General features: G+C 42.0%; 1 protein-coding gene and 1 long non-coding RNA gene across 2 annotated transcripts in view; one reads left to right on the top strand and one right to left on the bottom strand.

Annotated features, from left to right (window-relative positions):
* Window positions 1–556: 556 nt before the first annotated feature.
* GABRP (gamma-aminobutyric acid type A receptor subunit pi) lies at window positions 557–22,013 on the bottom strand. Its single transcript, XM_024115811.2, has 8 exons — window positions 21,961–22,013; window positions 21,367–21,485; window positions 17,107–17,174; window positions 16,120–16,337; window positions 14,414–14,496; window positions 10,878–11,015; window positions 10,243–10,395; window positions 557–679 (listed from the first exon to the last, which is right to left on the bottom strand). The coding sequence occupies exons 1-8, from the start codon at window positions 22,011–22,013 to the stop codon at window positions 642–644; spliced, it is 870 nt and encodes a 289-aa protein (XP_023971579.1). The 3' UTR covers window positions 557–641.
* Window positions 17,809–22,415, top strand: part of LOC114487439 (uncharacterized) — a 35,424-nt gene continuing 30,817 nt past the window's right edge. The window contains exon 1 of the long non-coding RNA XR_003682540.2: window positions 17,809–17,919. This is a non-coding gene — a long non-coding RNA (uncharacterized lncRNA). The remainder of the gene's footprint in view (window positions 17,920–22,415) is intronic.

The raw sequence follows: 22,415 nt of genomic DNA, 5'->3' as shown, positions 1-22,415 counted from the left end.
CAACCTCTAACACTTGACTCAATACATGTAACAGCTTCCTTTTCATTTTTTATATAAAAGTTAAATGCAGACCAGGGAGCCACTGGGCAGTCCGTCCTGAGTAGGTTTGTAATCTTGGGCTCCATGGGAATATCTTTCATAAAAATAAAAAAGGAATGGGTTGATGTTTCTATTAAAAGATTCTGTAATGCTAGGACTTCTACACAGCTTAAATAGTGGTTGGAGGGGGGTTCATTGTTTGAGGAGAAATGCGCAAATGTTATTTTAGTCACTTGTGGCACCATTGGATTAGGATGCACACTTGTCTTAGAATATCATTTACATGATTACTTTGTTCTGTTGAAGACCTATGGCATGCAAACAATTCAGCATACTCTCAAAAATACATGTAGTATGCCCAGTAAAATACATTGGCTAGCATAAAAATCAAAGGAAACAGTAGTTTGGAATATCGATCAACATTACTGGGGTTTTGAATTGTGAAATAATCAACAATTCTGCCCATCTTATCTCTGAAGATAAACTTGAACTTGTCACTAGTTTTCATTGTCAAGTCACTGTAGTCAGCGTTATCGCTGGAAATTTCAATGCTGGCAAAGCTGATCTTCCGTTTAAAGCTGGAGATGGAGCTGTTGATGATGTTAGTGATGTTGGCTTCTTCCACTTCCTTTGCCTTCCCCTAGTTCATAAACAGGGCAGTTAGATTGATAGACTTGACTCAGCAAAATAAATAAGTGGGTATTTATATACTTAGAGGCCTTAGTATTGAATAATTAGGTTTAGGAGGGACCAGTACTGAGTGCCTCATAAATTGGCTGGTAAGCAAGATTTGGCAGTCCTATTATCCTGTTTGTAGGCACCTGTCCCTAGGTCATCAGCTTGTATAATGGGAAGAATAACCATTGCCCATTCTAGGTGTGCAGAGCCGTGTGGTAAATGTTAATTGCTCAGACCTTGAAGCTAGCTGACCTGGGTTCAAATCCCATTCTGCCTCTCACTATTGTGAAATTTTAGTCACCTTAATCCCTTTAGAACTCAGTTTCCTTGCCTGCAAAATGTTGATGACATTAATACTACCTCTTGAGACTGATGGGAATATTAAATGGCCTAAATTATGTAGAGCATTTAGTAGGTGTTTGATGAATTCCATTCTATTCCTGGGAGGAGGGAATAATTGATTATGAGAGTTAATAGAAATCAGCAGTGTCTTAAGGTCTTTGCCACACAAACAGAAATAGTGATGCTCCTTGCAATCCCATGGAGTTGCCATTCTCCACCATGGCTGGGACAACATAGACTTGGAAGAAAACTCCATGGTACGCAGAGACAACCTGGTCTGGGAAGAAAACTCCATGGGACACAGAGGCAACCTGGTGCCAGGGCAGAGTCTGGGTGGGGTGGCGGCAGCCATTGTTGACTCTTACTCAAGCAGCACATCAGAAGCAGCCCAGGACTCTGACAGTGGCTGATCCACCATAGCTCACCACCATACCCCATACACACAGAGAGTCCACACAAGTCCTGCTTGCCCTGTTGTTTGGCTCCCCGACAGGGTGGGGGTGGCAGAGGCTGGGGGAATGATCAGCTATGAAGGACAAAGGGGACTTGGACTCAAGGGTTCATCTGAGCAGAGCAAGGGCAACAATTGCTGGTGCCTGCACAGGCAGTACATCGGAGGGCAGTACACTCGGCCCTCTCTCTGCAGCCTACCCAAGCCAAGAGCCCCCACAGGCCTCCCTTGCTTTAGCACTTCCCCAGTGCTGGGAGAGGGGAAAACATACATTTAAAGGGGACAGAGCCAGCATGGGCCCAACCCTCAGGGCTTCTGCTCCAGCAACTTGGGATCAGATCCCACCACCAATAGGGTGGTGATGGCCAATGAGCAGAAGGGAAGTCACACTTCACAACAGGTTCTAGCTCTAGCCCCTCCATTTCCAGTCCCACCTTCTGCCAAGGTGATAGCTGCCAGCACACCCTGAGGAAAGACATGACATGCATCAACACCAAATCCAGCAAAAGCAAAGGGCACATGCACTCTGTATAGGGACACATCCACATAAGGATGCCCATGCAAGACTGCAGTAGGTAACTGTTTCACCTAAACTCATAGAGGCAGAGAAATTTAAGCAAAATGAAAAGGCAAAGGAACTGGTCTCAGTTGAAAGAGCAAGAGACACCCCCTGAAAAAATAAATAATGAAACAGAAATAAACAATACCAGATAAAGAATTCATAACATTGGTAATAAGAATGTTAACTGAATTAGGGAAAAGAATAGATGAACGTGGTGAGAATTTTAACAAGGAACTAAAATATAAAGAAAGACCCAATCTTGGGAATTTCCTGGTGGTCCAGTGGTTAAGACTCCATGCTTCCACTGCTGGGGGCCCAGATTCAATCCCTGGGCAGGGAACTAAGATCCCACAGGCCACATGGCGTGGCCAAAAAAAAAAAAAAAAAAAAAAAAAAAAGACCCAATCAGAAATGAAGAATTCAATACTGAAATAAAACTCACACTAGAAGGAATGAAGCAGACTAAATGATACCGAAAAATGCAGAAGTGGTATAGAAGATAGAAAATGGAAATTACCCAATCAGAACAGCAAAAAGAAAAACAAATTTAAAAAAATTAGAATAGTTTGAGAGATCTCTGGGATAACATCAAGTGTATCAATGTTCACATTATAGGGATCCCAGAAGGAGAAGAGAAAAAGAGAAGGGGATGGAAAATGTATTTGATGAAATTATGACTAAAAACTTCTCAAACCCAAAGAAGGACCAAATATCCAGGTACAAGGAACACAGAGGGTCCCAAGCAAACTGAACTCAAACAAACTCACACCAAGACATAATTAAAATTCCAATGTTAAAGAGAGAATTCTAAAGGCAACAAGAGAAAAACAAAGAATCATATACAAGGGAACCCACATAAGGCTATCAGCTGATTTCTCTGCAGAAACTTTGCAGGCCAGAAGGGTGTGGTATAATATATTCAATGTGCTGAAAGGGAAAAACCTGCAACTTAGGTTATATTACCCAGCAGGATTATTATTTAGAATTGAAGAAGAGATAAAGAACTTCTAAGATGAGCAAAAACTAAAACAATTAATCAATAATAAGCCTACCCTAGAAGAAATCTTAAAGGGTCTTCTCTAAGTGGAAAAGAAGAATCTAGAGGAAAGGGAAAATCCCACTAGGAAAAGCAAATATATAGTAAGAATTGAGGATCAACCACTTAAGCCAGTGGGAGGATTAAAAGACAAAAAATTGTAAAAGCAACTATAACTGCAAAAAACAGTTGAAGGGGGCTTCCCTGGTGGCGCAGTGATTGAGAGTCCGCCTGCTGATGCAGGGAACACGGGTTCGTGCCCTGGTCCGGGAAGATCCCACATGCCGCGGAGCGGCTGGGCCCGTGAGCCATGGCCGCTGAGCCTGCAGAGCCTGTGCCCCACAACAGGAGAGGCCACAGCAGTGAGAGGCCTGCATACCGCAAAAAAAAAAAAAAAAAAAAAAAACAAAGGAAAACAAAACACAAAAAACAGTTGAAGGATAAACATGAGATGTAAAATATGACATCAGAAACACAAAATGTGGGGGAGGGGAGTAAAAAAATGTAGATCTTTTACAATGTGTTTGAACTTAAGTGACTACCAGTTTAAAACAAGTAGGCATAGTTATAGGTCAATATATATGAACCCCATGGTGGCTACAAGTCAAAAACCTAAAATAGATACACAAAAACTAAAAAGAAAGGAACATAAGCATATTATTAAAGGAAATCATCAAACCACAAGGGAAGAAACAAAAAGAGAAGAACTGAGAAGAACCAGAAAAACAACTGGAAAAGAAGTAATAAAATGGTAATAAGTACATACCTATCAGTAGTTACTTTAAGTGTCAATGGACTAAATGCTTCAATCAAAAGACATAAGGTGGCTGATTGGATTAAAAAACAAGACCCACCTATATGCTGCCTACAAATGAGCTAAATACAGACAGACTGAAAGTGAAGGAAGGAAAAAGATATTTCATGCACACAGAAATGACAAGAAAGTCAGGGTAGCAATACTCATATCAAACAAAATAGACTTTAAAACAAAGTCCATAACGAAAGACAAAGAAGGGCATTATATAATGATAAAGGGATCAATACAAGAAGAGGATATTACACTCGTTAGCATAAATGCACCTAATACAGGAGCACCAAAATACATAAAGCAAATACTAACAGACATAAAGGGAGAAATTGACAGTAACACAATAATAATGGGGGACTTTAACACCCCATTTACACCAATGGACAAATCATCCAGACAGAAAATCAGTAAGGAAACAGTGGTCTTAAATGACACATTAGAACAGTTAGACTTAATAGATATCTATGGGACAGTCCATCCAAAAACAGGAGAATAAACCTTCTTTTCATGTGCACATGGAACTTTCTCCAGGATAGAGCATATGCTAGGCCACAAAACAAGTCTCAGTAAATTTAAGAAGACAGAAATTATATCAAGCAGTTTTTCCAACCACAACAGTATGAAACTAGAAACTAATTACAGGAAGAAAATTGGAAAAAAAAAAAACATTTGAAGACTAAACAAAATGCCACTAGAAAACCCATGGGTCAATGGATACATCTAAGAGGAAGTCAGAAAATACCTCAAGACAAATGAAAATGGAAACAAAATTTCCAAAATCTATGGGATGCAGCAAAAGCAGTCCCAAGAATGAAGTTTATAGCAATACAGGCCTTTCTCCAGAAATAAGAAAAATCTCAAATAAACAATCTAACCTACCATCTAAAGGAATTAGAAAAAGATGAACAAGCAAAGCCTAAAGTTAGCAGAAGGAAGGAGATAATAAAGATCAGAGAGGAAATAAATAAAATAGAGGCCAAAAAAATAATAGGAAAGATCAATGAAACGACGAGCTGGTTTTTTTAAAAGATAAACAAAATTGATATAAACCTTTTAGCCAAGCTCACCAAGAAGAAAAGAGAGAGAACCCAAATAAAATAAATGAAAGAGGAGAAGTAACAACTGATACCACAGAGATACAAAAAATCATAAGATAATACTACAAACAGTTATATGCCAACAAATTGGACAAACTAGAAGAAATGGACAAATTTCTAGAAACATCCAGCCTGCCAAGACTGAATCAAGAAGAAACAGACAATTTGAACAGACCAATCACTAGTAGTGAAATTGAATTTGTAAAAAACAAACAAACAAAACTAAACTAAAAAACCTCCCAGCAAACAACAGTCCAGGATCAGACTGCTTCACAGAGGAATTCTACCAAACATATAAAGAAGAGCTAATACCTGTCCTTCACAAACTATTCCAAAAAAACTGAAGAGGACAGAACACCCCCAAATTCATTTTATGAGGCCACCATTACCCTGATACCAAAACCAGGCAAAGACACTACAAAAAAAAATTACAGTCCAATATCTCTGATGAATATAGATGCAAAAATCCTCAAGAAAATATTAGCAAACCAAATCCAACAATATATAAAAAGGATCATATACCATGATCAAGTGGAATTTATTCCAGGGATGCAACGATGGTTCAGCGTTTGCAAATCAATCAGTGTAATACACCACATTAACAAAAGGAATGATAAATATCACATGATCATCTCAATAGATGCAGAAAAAGCATGTGATAAAACTTCCATTCATGATAAAAACTCTCATCAAAGTTGGTATAGAAGGAACATATTTCAAAATAATAAAGGCCAATTTTTACAAGCCTACAGCTAACATCATACTCAATGATGAAAAGCTGAAAGACTTTCCTCTAAATTTAGGAACAAGATAAGGATGCCCACTCTTACCACTTCTATTTAACATAAATAAAAGACATCCAAATTGGAAGAGAAGTAAAACTGTCACTACTTGCAGATGTCATGATACTTTATATAGAAAACTCTAAAATCTCCACCAAAAGATTATTAGAACTAATGAATTTAGTAAAGTTGCAGGATACAAGATTAATATACAGAAATTTGTTGCTTTTCTATGCACTAATAATGAACTATCAGAAAGAGAAAGCAAGAAAGCCATCCCATTTAAAATGGCATCAAAAAGAGTAAAATACCTAGGAATAAACTTAACCAAGGAGGTGAAAGACCTATACTCTGAAAACTATAAAACACTGATGAAGAAAACTAAAGATGATACAAAGAAATGGAAAGATATCCCATGTTCATGAATTGGAAGACATAGTATTGCTAAAATGTCCATATTGCCTAAAGCAATCTACGTATTTAATGCAATCCCTATCAAAATACCCATGACATTTTTCACAGAACTAGAACAAATAATCCTAAAATTCATATGGAACAAAAAAGACCCCAAATTGCCAAAGCAATCTTGAGAAAAATGAACAAAGCTTGAGGTATCACCCTCTCTGACTTTAGACTATAATATTATAAAGCTACAGTAATCAAAATAGCACTGGCACAAAAACAGACACACAGATCAATAGAACAGAGAGCCCAGGAATAAACCCACTTACCTATGATTAATTAATCTATGACAAAGGAGAAAAGAATATATAATGGAGAAAAGACAGTTACTTCAGTACGTGGTGCTGGGAAAACTGTATAGCTACATTTAAAAGAATGAAATTAGAACATTTTGTCACACCATACAAAAATAAACTCAAAATGGATTAAAGACCTAAATGTAAGACCTGAAACCATAAAACTCCTAGAAGAGAACATAGGCAGAACACTCTTTGACATAAATCATGGCAATATTTTTTGGATCACTTTCCTAAGACAAAAAGAAACAAAAGCAAAAATTAAACAAGTGGGGCCTAAAATTAAAAGCTTTTGCACAGCAAAGGAAGCTATCAATAAAATGAAAAGATAACTTACTGAATGGGAGATAATATTTCCAAATGATATGAACAACAAGGGGTTAGTATCCAAAATACATAAACAGGGACTTCCCTGGTGGCACAGTGGTTAAGAATCCGCCTGCCAATGCAGGGGACACGGGTTCAAACCCTGGTCCAGGAAGATCCCACATGCCGCGGAGCAACTAAGCCCGTGCGCCACAACTACTGAGCCTGCGCTCTAGAGTCTGCGAGCCACAGCTACTGAAGCCCACACACCTAGAGCCCATGCTCTGCAACAAGAGAAGCCATGGCAATGAGAAGCCCGTGCACCGCAATGAAGAATAGCCCCTTCTCACCACAACTAGAGAAAACCTGCACACAGCAACGAAGACCCAATGCAGCCTAAAATAAATAAATAAATAAATAAATATTTTTTAAAAGTAAGCTAAAAAAACAAAATAAAACAACAATAAAAACCAAAATATATAAACAGCTCATACAACTCAATATCAAAAAAAAAGCTCTGCAACGGGAGAGGCCACAACAGTGAGAGGCCCACGTACAGCAAAAACAAAAAACAAAAAACAAAAAAAAAACCAAACAACCCAATCAAAAAAATGGGCAGAGGACCTGAACAGACATTTTTCCAAAGAAGGCAAAAAGATGACTAACAGGAAAATGAAAAGATACTCAACATATGTAATTATTACAAAAATGCAAATCAAAACAACAATAAGATATCACCTCACATCTGTCAAAATGGCTATCATCAAAAAGTCTACAAATAACAAATATTGGCTAGGATATGGAGAAAAGGGAATCCTTGTACACTGTTGTTGGGAATGTAAGTTGGTGCAGCCACTATGGAAAACACTATGGAGGTTCCTCAAAAAACTGAAAATAGAAATACCATATGATCTAGCAATTGCACTCCTGTGTATATATCCAGGTAAAAATGAAAGCACTAATTCAAAAAGATACATGTATTCCAATGTTCACAGATGCACTATTTACAATAGCCAAGATATGGAAGCAACCCAAGTGTCCCTCGACAGACAAATGGATAAAGAATATGTGATATATACATATATATGAAATATTAGCCAGCCATAAAAATGAATGAAATTTTGTCATTTGCAGTAATGTGGATGGATTTAGAGAATATTATGCTTAGTGGAATAAATCAGACAGAGAGACAAATACTGTGTGATATCACTTATATGTGGAATCTAAAAGATAAAACAAATGAATGTAAATAGCAAAACAGAAACAGATTCACAGATATAGAAAACAAACTAGTGGTTATTAGAGGGGAGAAAGAAAGGGGAAGGGGCAAGATAGGGGTATGGGATAAAGTGATATAAACTACTGTGTATAAAATAGATAAGCAGCAAGGATGTATTGTACAGAACAGGGAATATTAGCCATTATTTTGTAATAACTTTTAATGGAGTATAATGTATAAAAATACCGAATCATTATGCTGTACACCTGAAACTAATATAATATTGTAAATCAACTCTACTTCAGTTAAAAAATAAATTTAATTTAAAAAATAAATATTTTTTAAAAAAGGAAGCCTACAGGGAGTAAAATAAATGAAATACATATTCTTTGGCTGGCACATATGATCATTTGCCTTTGGTACTTGAGTAATATAACTGTGAAACCTTGTTCACAATAGTTAAACACAAGAGAAAAGGCAGCTGGATCTTTGGGCTATTCTGAATCCTCATTTCCTCACCATTGGACCCTGTCCAGTCCTGGCACTTTGCTGAAGTAGGGCAGCTCTTCTGCACTGGATCCCTATCATTTTTTTGCCTGTTAGCAGGAGCTTTAGTATGCTAACGTCTATCAAATTGGGCTTCCAAAGAATCCCAGGGTTCCGTAGGCTTGCAGAGAATAATAGTTAAGGGCATGGCCCATTGCCCACTTCAAGTGGGAATAACAGGTAAGTGTCAGGCTTTGGAACCAAGCAGATTTGGCTGGTGTGAATCCCAGCTCTGCCTCTTACTGTCTGTGTCCCCTTGGATAAGTCACTTATCTTTCCATACTTGGATCCCACAACTATAAAAATGGAGATAGCCTTACTGGGTTGTTATGAGCATTTTAAATGATATAATATTTTCAAAGAGCTTGTGACTGTGTCTGGCACATACATGCTCAATTGATAATAATCATTATAATTATTCTGAGAGCTGGACCATGGTGTTTCACAGCTAAGTCAGATAATAAGTCTTTCCCTGTTAGCAGAAAAATATGCTAATTATGAAATTTGCCACAATTTAATTTTTCCATACATTTTTCAGTAAACCATTACTTGTATAATTTAGGAAAACAAAAATGCGACAAAAGAATAAATATTAAATACATATTAATCTGAAGCATAAGCAGCTGATCATGTTAGGTTTGATACTGGGTTTTTCATGGATGCTTGTTCTTGCAGTTGTGATTTTATGTTGCATACAGATAACACCGTTATTTTCTGCTGGAAATTTAAACATATTAATATCTCACTGTATTTGGTGAAAAGAGCAGTCTTTTTTTAAAGGTGTCATGACTTCCAGATTCCCCCAACTGAACAAGGATGAGAATCACTGGTGCAAAATGAATCACTGGGGTCGGGAACCAGGTCCAGGTCATCTCTACAGACCAGTATATGGCACAGGTGATGAATCATATATAGGGCCCTCAAAATTCTTACCCTATCTTTGGCTGCCATCTGCTGTAGGGAGCTGTAGTGGGCAACTGCATATTCCAAGAGGGCCCCAAACACGAAGCTAAAGCAGATCCCCAGGTACACGTCAATGGCCTTTATGAAGCAGTTGGTGTTCGGAAGAGAAGTGCGGGACCCAATCATCAGTGTGGTCATTGACAATACAGTGGTCACTCCTGGGGAAAAAAGTAAGCAATGTACCCACGTCAGTGGGCAGTGAACCTTCCATCACCCCCTAGCAGACTGTCTCCCTTCAAGACTTGGCAAGGTGAGGACAGGACTCAGAAATAGAGCGTAGCTCATTCTGAAAAGTCTGTGGCCTTCTGGAAAACGGTTGATTTGTCTATTTTGTACAGATATGAGTGATATGATTTTCTCAATGTTTCGCCTTCTGTCTTCTCACTGGAGGGAGGAGTTCAGTAAACAAAATAACAGACAATAGACCATCAAATCACAATTCTCCCTTATCTGTCACTGTCAAACACAAGTTTAAAAATGCATTATTCCTAAAGTAGTCTCTCTTTCTCTCTCTGTAAAAGAGTCTCTCAAGAAACCAGCTCCTGGAACTGCCCTGGGAATATCAATGAAAACAATGGTAGAAGGTAAAAAAATAATAATAATAATAAGGACCTAATAACTCAGTTCTTAGAAATCTCCCATTGGAGCTACTTACCAATGCAGGTTCTTGCAGGAACTGAATCAAGGGAGATCCAAAACGAAACCCAGGATAACACCACCAGGAAAGTGGAAGGAACATAGGTTTCCAAAATGAAATACAGGACATTCCTCTGAAGCTCAAATTGCAAGACCAATCGTGTATAATTTCCTGATAGGGTGAACAAGGGATAGGAAATCATGCCTGCTCACCTAGCAGAGTGGTTTCCCTGTGGGATGTTTAACTTCACTATATTCACATTAAGCCATCTGTTGTTTACCAAAACATAGTTAATCATGAACTGTCATCATAGTTTCAATGAAAGAAATTGCAGTTGTAGAGAATGGGATTTATGGGAGTGCTGATGCCCTCACCCAGGATCCTCTTCTTGTGCCTTTCTCTGTCATAGTATTCCTGCAGCATCGTAACTGCTGGTTTCCTTGACATCTACTTCACTAGACTGTGAGCCCCTTGGCGACCTTTTCAGTAGTAGGTGTGGAGCAGGTAAAAGTGCCAAGCCCAAACCCTACTGCCCCACCGCACCTCAGAGGGGTTCCTGGGCCCCAAAGGGACCAAGTGGAAAAAAGATGATATTTCTGACTCAGAATACAACTCAGCTATTTTGCTTTTGTGCCGTTTGTCCCACGAGTTACCTGTTTCCTGCTGCGATCTGGTAACTAATGTGAAATATTGTTGTATGGTGTACTGAGCAAGCCGCAGGTTCTCCAGCCCGCGCACAGAATCATTCCCTCTCAGCCAGCTGAACTCCACGTCATTCCCATCATAGCCCCCTGGCAAGTGAAACAGTGCCCTGATCAGCAGAAGAAGGTAGCAGATTGAACTGGTCTGGAAAATGCTGTGATATGGAGGAAACAGAAGCTCTGTCTTGATGGTGCTAAGTCCAAGGATGATCCCATGCAAAATTTGGCATGATTTCTCAAGTGTAATTGCAGTGTCTACTCAGAATGAGATGACCTGCTAGGGCTTTTCACCATCAACTGAGAACCATTTCTATGCTAAGCATCGTATAGACCTGATAGATGATAAGCAACTAGAAATGGCCTCTATCATTATTTAAATGATATTTTTGAACACGTATCTGTGAACCCACAAAGGCCTGTGCTAGACATTGCTTTTCAGGACAGTCTAACACCTCGGAGGGGGTTCTCAGGGACTTTACAGTTGGTCTATTCATATTTTCATATTGGCATAAATGCAAAAACAAAAACAAAAAACCTTCAGCCAGCCACTTTATTGATGTATATAAACATAGGTGTTTGATAAATCCCAAAGCAATTTTACCATTATAGCTGATGATAGTAATAATAGCTACCTTTTATTAAACATTGATGTCCTTTACACATTATGTCTCTAAGGTTCTCATGAGCTTGCAAGGTAGACCTGCATATTTCTTCATTATTTAAAGCTTTTTTAAAAAATAAAATAGAAATGGATCTTCCACTTGATTATATAAAGTAGAGCTTACATTTTTCCTCAAATGTTATTATTCAATAAATGCTGTGCCTTAGAATTGAGGAACTATAATGTTTTGCCCATTTGATACATGAAAATGATCAGATTCTGAGAGGTTGTATAAGTTTCTCAGGATACCAGTGCAAATGAAAAACAAACCAGGATTATACCTCAAGAAAGTTTAATACCAAAGCCCATGGATGATGATAATAATATCTATCATTTAGTAAGCAATTACCTTTCTAAGTGCTTTACAACATTATCATCTCATTTAATCCTCAAATGATACCTTTGAGAAGATAGATGAATGGTTAATAAGCACATGAAAAGATGCTCAAAATCATTAGTCATTAGGGAAATGCAAATCAAAACCACAGTAAGAGACCACTTCACATCCACTAGAATGGCTGTAATTAAAAAGACAGACAGCAACAGATGGTGAGAATGTGGAGAAGCTGGAACATTGCTGGTGGAAATGTAAAACGGTGCAACCACTTTGGAAAACAGTTTGGCAGTTTCTTGAAGACTTAAACTAAATTTAACCCAGCATTTCAGTCCTAAGTATCTGTCCAACAGAATCAAATCATGTCCACAAAAGGACCTGTACACAAATGTTACAGCAGCATTATTCATAACAAGCTGAAAGGCGGAAACAAGCCAAAGAGACTTGTACTACTTGTATTCTTTTGTCTGGAATAAAAAGGAATAAAGCAGTAAAAAGGAATAAAGAACTGATATATGCTTCATCATATATGCACTAAAAAACATTATGCTAAATGAAAGAAGCTGGATGCAAAAGCCCACATGTGGTATGATTCCATTTATATGGAATATCTAGAAAAGACACATTCATAGAGACAAAAGGTATATTAGTGGTGGTCTGGGAGCTGGTGGTGGCAATGGGAGTGACTGTAAATGGACACTAGGAGTCTCTTTGGGGTTGGAAATGATCTAACAATGGAATGTGGCAACGGTTGCACAACTCAGAAAATTTACTAAAAACCTTTGAATTGTACACTTAAAATGGTTGGATTTTATGGTATGTAATTTATACCTCAATAAAGCTGTTAAAAATAACTCTTTGAGTCAAATACTATTATTTTTCCTACTTCACTGATGAGGAAACCGAGGTTAATTCTACTCACCCAAAGTCACCCAGCTAGTGAATGGAAAAGCCCAGTGATTCTGGTACCTGTGATCTTAAACCTGGAACTTCATTTTCCAAGGCTACTGGGAAATGGGATGCCAGTGTTGGAACTAACATTTTTTTAAGTCTTAACCTATGGTATCCACTGTCTGTCAGTGGTTATCTCCCCCTCCATAGCGGGGAGAAGTAGTCGTGAGCTCTTAGAGGATTTCCAGGTAAAAATTGTCTGTGCGCTTTACCTTGGAAGCACCCCCTCATTTACTGAAGCCAGCTGTCCAAATAGGCCTAGAATCCCAAAGAAAAACCATATCTAAAAAAGTAAGTTGTACAAGCCTCTACTTAGATACTTTGCTGTTACAACTGGTAAATGTTCACAGTCATTACATTCTCACTGCTCTGTCCCTGAGTGGATATGGGCAATTGTGGGATGGTATCAATTCTTGTCTAGGGATGGTGTTCAGGAAAAAATGCCCTTGGTGAGGTTTCTGTACCCAAATAACTGCTGATAAACATTCAATGAAAGCTTCCTCTGCTCACTGGGGACGATATTTGTGCAAGCAGAGTGCTGAAGTTTCCAGGAGAATCTCACTCCTGGGTTTTGAGATGAGCACAGCCATCCATGGAGGGCAATTGCTTTTTCTATGTGGGGCTGAAAATGAGTTCTCTTTTTGATAACCTCAAGTTTTAGTCTGCCCCCAAACAGCTGTATTGCTTCAAGAAGGTTTTGCATGCATTTAATCAATAAGGTAATTAATCTGCCTGCCTGAGTCTTTAATTAAATGTCTACCTCTGAAAAATGCTGCCTCATAATGGTTGTGTTTCTTGGATGTTGGCCACTTGTGTCCTTATGTAAGAAGTGCCCAGTGGTTTCCAGCACTTGACAATAGTTTTTCCTTCTTGCACAAGCCATGCCTTGATACCTTGATAACTCCTATATGTGGCATTTTCTTCCCAGAACACGTATCACAGGTGCCACCTCCCCATGGTGGGCATTTCAGAGTGGTTTACTAAGGAATCATGGAGATCACTCACGGTGCCAGGAGTTCATTTGACACACATCAACTTAGAGTAAACCCTCCTTCCTCATCACAAGCCAATCCCCAGATTGCAGTTTAGATGCCCACTTGCTGACATTACTAGATTAAGCTTTATATATATATCAAACAATTTATTTTAGAAGTTGGAAGCAGTCTTGCAATAAATGTCAATGATTGTTTTGTATACTTGCCATTTCTAACTTCTGCTGTGTTCTTTCTGGCTTCCATGAGTTAGCAGATTCTGAGGCCCCCTCCTAGTCCTATTGACCCCTGTTTGCTTGGCTGTCTTATCCACTTTTAGGTGGAAATATTTGGTGCCAATGCACAGTGGTCCTCTCCCAAAGATGTAATACTGTAAGGTTTATTTTTGAGCAGTCTCCAAATCTCTCTGGATGTACACCCAGAAGGTCTGAACCCATTGTAATCAACATCAAGGAGAGAAAGGCCACTATGTATAGGACACTCTTCGTGAAAGCACGGATCTAAGTCACCCCAGAAAATCATCTAAGGGGCCCACACGATGTATACTCACAGCTTTCTAGTTGCAACTTGCATGTCTGTGTGTCCATGGGGTATTTAGACAGGTCCATGTTACATGCGACGGTTGTTGTGATTCTAAGAAAGGAAAAATGGATTCATAGAGAGTGTTATAAGGATGCTATAGAAAGTATACACTCCCTCTTAAGGGCCACTCCAAGAGAACTTTCACCTTGACTCTTACAGTGAATGTGTGACTTGGTGCCTACATTCAAAGCAGTCCTGAGTTTTTCTGTGCTAAGTGACATCTGTGAGACTCAGTTAAAGCTTGGGGTCCAGAGTGGAGGAAGTTCGAATGCTGGCAATTCAGAGGCAAACTTGCAACAACATTGCAGAGCAGAATCGTTCACTGGCTTGTTTGAGATGCTTTTGCATATTCAGTTTTTAAATTTATTCTTCAGGAGAGACCCATGAGGAGTCCGTCCCTATGCAAAATGCTTCACATGAATTATCCCTTTGAATTTTTAAAGTAGCTTTACTAGGTAGGAAATATTATTATTCTCCTTTTGCTGCTGAGGAAACTGGAGCTCAGAGAGTCAAGTAACTTGCCTAAGGTCACAGAGCAAGAACTTGCCCCCAAGTCTGTCTGACTCTAGAGCCAGGCTATTAATCATCATCCATCATTTGTAATCCTTGTACAGGATACTGTGTTATGTGCCATAATACAGACAGACCCACACACACTTGCACATGCACACACACACATGCTGTGGGACTACGAGGAAGGGGCACCTTAATATTGACTGGAGTTGGGGTCAAGGGAGAGGTCTATTGGACTTCTTGAAAGAGGTGCTGGGGTTCTGGCTGGCCTTTGCAAAATTCAGTGCAGCTGAGGAGTGTCAGATAAACGGTCCAAAAGTTCAGTTCATTGCTTAGCTCAGTCCTTGTTTTATAACTTCAGCCTCTCACTTGGGATTTAAGATCAGCATCATGAATATTTGGTTCCTGGCCTTCTGCTGAAGGCCTCTAGCAGTGTTTGCAGTCCTTGTCCAGCCCTGGCACAGGCAGCGATGAGTCCTCCGCCTGCCTTACATAGCACTTTGGGGGCATCTTTCCTGTTCCTGCCAACCAGCGGCTTGATGAACGATTGGGTGGGAGGAAGTTTTGGCCTCAGGGATTTGTAGAAGGGGCAAAGGGGAGCCTGTGACTACAGGTGGTGAGGCTTGGAGGACTATGCTTTGCTTCTCTGTCTGTACAAGAATGACTCAGCTAAGTAAAGATGTATTCTGGAGCCACCGCCACCCCGCTGAGCCCCATGAAAGGAAAGTTCTTTGTATCATCTCTCTGTTTTCTCTTGCTGTTCCCCTTACCTCTTCTTGGCGAACTTCCTTTAACTCTTTAAGATCCAGCTCAGAGTCCTGTGAAAGCATCCTCTAACATCACCCCAAATCACTAACCTACTCTCCACCTTGGGGCCCCAGAGCCCTGACTTCCTTTCCTTATGTGTCTGTGTCAGGACAATGTCTTATTCGGCTCCATATCCTCAGTGTCCAGCACGGGCCTGGCACAGAGCACACATTCTCAGTAGATTCTTGTTGAGCCAAACTGGACTGAGAAAGGGCCCTTCTGCTCTGGGGACAGGGATCTAAGGAGGCAGGCACATGAGAAGGGTAGGTGGTTATTCGAGCACTGTTCAGAATACCTTTGCCTTTTCTCCCCGCTCTTTCCACTCCAACCCTGAGGTTGCAGGTACCCAGTTACCTGAGAGCATACAGGACTGTGCCATTCGAGAAGAGGCGGATGAGCCTGTTTCCCACGGTGACTTCATGGAGGAAGGACTTTTTGGACTCCACGATGTAAGTGTCTGGCACCCAGAGGAACTCCACTAGGCGTGCATCCAGAGTGAAGCTCTTGTTGCCTTCGAACACCAGCCGCTGGTCCGTCCAACGCTGTCTGAGGTATATGGTGGCTGTGTAGTCCTGAGGGGGCAGCCGGGGGGAGGAAATGGATGGAGGGAGAAAGCTCAGAAAAGGGAAGGAAAAGGGTCAAGTCTTACTCCCCTACCCACCTCCACTGAGGTCAAGAGCACATACTACAGTAGACATGGGTAAATAAAGTTTGTCTTGAGGTGCTGGCCTGTAGCAATAAGAGAACAAAGCACCTTATTGATTCTGGATAGTAACGCCCACTGCCAAAAGGGGGCCCCACAGGAGCATGTTCAGGGTCTTAACTTACTTGCCCTAGATCACAGAGGCCACACCAAATTGTTGAAGGTTTTGGTGAGCAGGGTGTTTAGGTTGTCCAGGATCTACCCAGAGTCCACAGTGGACCCTCTTGGCAAACTGCCTTTAGTGTCACCTTATGTGTTGTCTTAAGTGAGAGGGTGGTTGAAAGCAGTTATGTGATTGTTGGTTTTCATCAGCTTGTCTCCCACTCTGTGAGGGACCACGTGACATTCAGGCATCCCCCCCCCTGCACTTTTATTCTTTTCCCCCACTTTTATCCCTCACCAAGTACACCCACTCCACTCCCTCATTTCTCCCCTCCTAGCCTTTGAATCCACTTTCCTTCTGATACTCAGAAGTTCTGTTTTACAAGCATCTTCCACCGTCTTGAGTTTCAGGATAGGACCTCCAGCTTCTGCCATTCCAAGTAAGTCTCTGTTCTGCTTTGAGTAGCTAGAACATGTATCCTCATAAAACACAGGAGAGGGGCTCCTTGGGTGGAAGACAAGGTGGCCACACTTACCATGTTACTCTCTGAAATACTGGAAATACTTGCAATGTCCAGAGTCAGTGCTATCTGAACAGGTTCTCCTAAGAATGAAGAAAAACCAGAAAGACTTCCATAGAAACACAAACAGATTTCCTAACCCTACATTAGCACAATTAAAAAATATGCATATATTAGAAAATTATGCCTATTGGAAACTTTTAAACAATTTAGAAGTATATAAAATACTTCTAAATAAAAGGTTAATTTCTATCCTCCCCATCTCAGGAGGAACCACTATGTAGAGTATGCCTCCCTTTTGTATGAAAAAAATGCACAAATATGTAGTTAGCTAAATACGTAAGAGAGAGACCACAGTGTATTAATTAGTGTATATTTTAAAGAATGTAGCGGTATTTGCTACTTCTTACTTGGAGGATTTTTTCCTATGGTGCTTGCAAGGGACTCATGAGAAATGTAATAGAGATTTGGGAATTTGTACACAAATATATTTCCCCCCGCCAACCAAGTAAATGTACCACAAGATGGCATTCAAGACTGCTCATGGTTGAGCTTCCGCTCACCTCCTGACACTTTCCTCCTCTTCCTTTATTCTCCAGGAACCCTAAACTATTTAGAATTGCAGAGCTGTCCACGTTTCATCTGGGGTGCAGATGTCGGGCCTCAATCCTGGAGTCCCAGCAGATGGGCCAAACTCCTGAGAGTGCCTGTCTTAGCTCTCAGGACTGAGGTTTGGGAGCCACCATTCTTGGCGGCCAGGCCAGGCCAGGGACGTTTACTCCTCCTTAGACTGGACATGTGGAACAAAAGCCCAGGACTCAGAAAGATGTGAGTTTCGATCTGGGAAAAGTTACCAGATCCTTCAGAACTGCAGTTTTCTCTCCTGCAGGTTTGAATATAATGCTAATGACATCAGAGGGTCACGGACAGGGTTAAATGAGACTAGGTGTGTGACAGCTTCTTTGCAGGGTGGTGGCAAGAGAGAATGGACATGAAGTGACTGCCTAGCTGGACATCTAGAAGGCGCTCAAAAATAATTATCTGTACAAAGCCCCCAGCATTGTTCCTGTCACATCCTACCAGGCACTCAGTAAACAGCATTTCCCTTCCCTTCCCCTCTCCTCCGGTGATCTTAGCTAATTCTGGAAAAGGAAAAACTTTCCTCACCAAGTTAACAGATGGAGTAGCATTCACTTGCAAGATAACTGGGGACGCCTGAGGGAACTGTGAAAACGTGTTAACCAGGAAAAGGAGAGGCCAAATTCAAAGGACGCTTAGAAACAGCAAACTGGGGGGAATCCGACAGAGCAGCCTAATTGTCCATTGAAGGAAACCAAGCCACAGGATATAGGTTAAGAATTTGGAAGTGGAGTTTTAAAGCCAAAGCAATTAACAATAATTAACTTAATACTTAGTGTTAATACTTGGTGGGAAAGGGGGAGATCTTTGAGGGCAGACCCTGGAAGGTGCTGAAGGAGTTATGGTGCTAAGTGGCTTTCTGCCCCTCAAGGCAGCAAGGTGCAGCATTAAGAAGAGGAGCTTAGAGTCAGAGTGTTTGAAAGCTCTGCTGGCCACATCATAGCAGTGTGACCTTGAACAAATTGCTAAACCTCTCTGTTCTACGGTTTCTTACCTGTAAAATAGAGCTACTAATGCTAGCCATCAAGGGTTGGGTTGGGAAGGTTACAGGATCTATCTTATGTGCCTGGAACACAGTGGGTCAGTGCTGGTTGCCCCCTCCCCGCCCCTTGAGAAACATGGAGAATGGAAAACACACAAGAGCTCCAGCCTCAGTGTGGGTTTTTGTTTGTTTGTTTAGTTTGTTTCTAGGTAGTCTAGTCTGGGCCTTGCTTCAGTTGGCTTTTTCATGGACCGGAGTTTGCTCCTTCTTCCCCTTGAGTTATAAAAGTTAGCTGTGCCACCAGAGGGCAGCTTTCTCCTAGGAAAGAGGTCAAAGCCAGGTTCTGGGCAGAGTTCAGGAGGGCCTGCTTGCAAACCTGTGCTGTCCAGCTCAGTCCCTGAAAAACCCTATAGAGGTCTTGTCGCTCAAGGACATCAGGGTCCGAGAACTGGGTGGACAGACGTTACGGAGAACAACACTCCCTCCGTGGGCCTCGAGGCTGCCTTGTAAATGTAGGTTCTGTAGAAGGCAGAGTGCCACAGGCTCGTGACAAGGGGTGGGGGTGGTGCCTTCCCCTCCTTTTGACTGACGACCCCTTGCCCCATTTTTGCCCCAGGTGGATCTGGGCCTCACGTCCCCTTAGGTCCACTCCAGGCTCAGAATGGGCACCTTGCCCTAGCGCTCTGCACCTTGTTGGCCCGTGAGCAAGCAACAAAAAGGGCAGTGTCCTGGCCTAATTGTGTGGGATCTGGGAGGCAGAGAAATTGTTGAGTGGACCCAACCAGATGTGGAGACTCATGTGCTTGTCATTAATGTTCAGTTGCTCCTGGGAAAACCAGAGGAGGTTGAAGCCCCCCAAGGTCCCTTAACATAAGGACCTCAAATCCTAATTGTGTGGCCAGGAAGCTGCGTCTCTCAGAACTCCAACCGAAGGGGGTGTGATTGGCCCCAGCTGCTGTGCTCTGAAATCTTCCACCACACTTGCTCGGAGGCCATGCTTCCCATGGGCTGCATCCTACCAGGGACTGAGCGTGGCAGGAATACTAAGGCAGGCCTGTTCCTGGGAGGCAGAGATGGGAGACTCCTCTGATGGGAACTGTAGCTCAAGAACTCCCTGGTGGCCTTTCCAAACACACTTAGAATTGCACTGTAGTCTAAGACTCCTCCACCAGCCTTCCTTCCCTCCCTCCCTCCTTCCACTGGGGTCAGACCTGCATTGCAGTCTGACAGCTCTCCAGCTTCCTTCTTTTCCTGCCCCATATTTTGTCATAGATATGGCCCCAATAAATATCTTGCACGGATAATCCCCTCCCAGTGTCTGTTCCTCAGAGGACCTGGACTGACCCCACTAATCCTAGATCTGACCAGAGAATTTTATCACCTGAAGGGAGGAGCAAGAAGGAAAGGGATTAAAATAGACTGCATCCTGATGCTGTATTTACACACTTCATTTCATTCAGTCCTCCCTGTGAGGCAGATGATATGCCCCCCAATTACAGAAAGGGAAACTGAGGCTCAGAAAGCTAAGATGCCTGCCCAGCAGTAGAGCCAGGAGCCAAACTCAGGTTTGTTCCACTCCAAGGCTCTTTCTACTAGTTTCTGCTCAAGGTAACAAGACATTAGGGACCACGTTGGTTCAGTCTTGCATTTTACAAACAGAGAGGCTGAGACCCTGTGAGGAGGTATGTGGTGGCCTCATTCCTTTCCTCCTTGCCTCATTCTTTCAACAAAAATTAATTGATAACTTGCTATCTGTTAAGTACCGAGATGCTGCTGGGGTTGGTGAGGTAAATAAAGCAAGACTCCCCCAGGGGACTGCAGCCTAGAGCTGAGACAGACATAAAGCCAGTGACAGTATCACCCGGTAATGGCTATGATTTGGAGATATGTTCAAAACAAAGTGTGAAGAAAGGGGATGGGGCCTGGAGGAATCTGGGTGGGCTGCTCAGAAGAGGAAGCCTTTGATCTAAGACATGAAGGAAAACTGGCATTTCACCAGGGAGTCAAATTGGAACAAGCCATTCTTGACAGGTAAACAGTCTCAGCGAAAAGCATGGAGACCAGGGAGGCCAAGGAGGTCAGGGGGCACATTTGTAGCAGGGCATAGTGGGGAGAAGTTGGGGAGATGAGACTGACAGACAGATAGAGGCTGGGCTGGGAAGCTCCTGGTGTGCCATGCAAAGGGCTCTGGACTGTATGCTGAGGATGCTGGGAAGCAGGCAGGTATTCTGAGCAGGCAGAGGACCCAGGGGAGTCATCCAGGTGGCAGAGTAGAGGGTTAGCCTTGAGGAAGCAGGCTGAGGCAGGAGGACCAGGTGGAGTAGTCCTGTTGAGACATGGTGGGTTCCTTGAATAATGACACTGGAAGTGTGGGCAGAAGGCGGACAGCGTGTGTGAGGTTGTGAGGGGGCTCTAGGAACCTCCTCAGTGGGGAGGAGTATTTCTATATCCTGCAGGTGGAGAGACCAGAGAAAGTGCTTTCTCCAAGGTAGCGTGAAAAATCATTGGCAGCTGTTTGTATCCATCACTGCCACTCCTTAACAGGTTGCAGGTCAGAAAACACAGTCGACTAAAACCTCCTGAAACCCTCGTCTGCATATTGTCTCTGTTCCTATCTTTTTGAATTGATGTCCTGGGCAAAAAGAATGACCTACCGCCAAAATTGGGCCTGAGAAACTTGTTATATCCTGCTGTGAGATTCTCAAAGCCAGGCAGGGACAGCTTGTCACTTCTGCTGGCCTTGATGTTAAACTGATTCCCCTGGATGCACATCCTGGAAAAGAAAACGGGTTTCGGTGCACATGCTTGCTTACGTGTGGATAAACATGCACACACACAGACTTGAGCTGGTGTTTGCATGTGTCTGTGTGTGGTTGTGCTCAGATACGAGCAGTAACTTCCCCAAAGAGAAATCTCTGATTTTCAGCTGCTGAATTAATACATGTCCCTATCCCACTCCATTTTATTACCCCTTTTGCTATATATCACAGTGTCATGCTAATTTGGGAACACTCCAAGCACCTTCCCCCCAAACCCAAGGGGTTCGTCCATCTATGACCATTTTGGAAGCTTGACTTCTCCAGATAGAATAACTGGCAAGAAGTTGCATTTGTCCTGGTGCGTCAGGGAGGTGAAGGCCTGACATTCTGTCTCACCATTGCTAAGTAGAAAGCGCTGCTGCCCCTCCCACCACATGCAAAACCCAAAGCAGTTCAGCTCAAAGCCAGCGTGGGGGTAGCAAAACTTACCTTCCAGTGAGGAGACTCAGACACATGAAGGTCAAGTGGAGACTGTGCCTCATGTTGAGGAGCTGCTTAGGCAGAGAGGGGCTGAAGTAGAAATACCTGGGGAAACAGATGGGGTAGGTGAGAGGCAGACAACCCAAAAGGCTCACCTCCTCCCAGCCTAGCTTTTCTGTCCTGTGGGGCGTCAGTTACAGCATTTTCTCCACGTCTGTGGGGAGCAGCCTCTTCCCACACCTTTCCGTTTCAGCTCCTGCCCCCTGAGTGTCATCCAGGAGTGACTTCATTTTGAAGGATCACATTTTAAATCCAGCCCAAATAAAGGCTGAGGACTTGTTTGGAGAGTGGTTCACCAGAGCAGAAATGTAGCTGGTCCATCCTGAGCTGCATATCTGGGGAGCCCCAGGACTGTCCTCACCCTGTCCTTGTCCTGACTTTGCCAGGAAGGACATCCTCGACTA

This window comes from Physeter macrocephalus, chromosome 2 (genome assembly GCF_002837175.3).
Source record: "Physeter macrocephalus isolate SW-GA chromosome 2, ASM283717v5, whole genome shotgun sequence".
NCBI lineage: Eukaryota > Metazoa > Chordata > Mammalia > Artiodactyla > Physeteridae > Physeter > Physeter macrocephalus.
The sequence above is the reverse complement of the archived record's forward strand: the minus strand, read 5'-3'. Positions and strand labels throughout refer to the sequence as shown.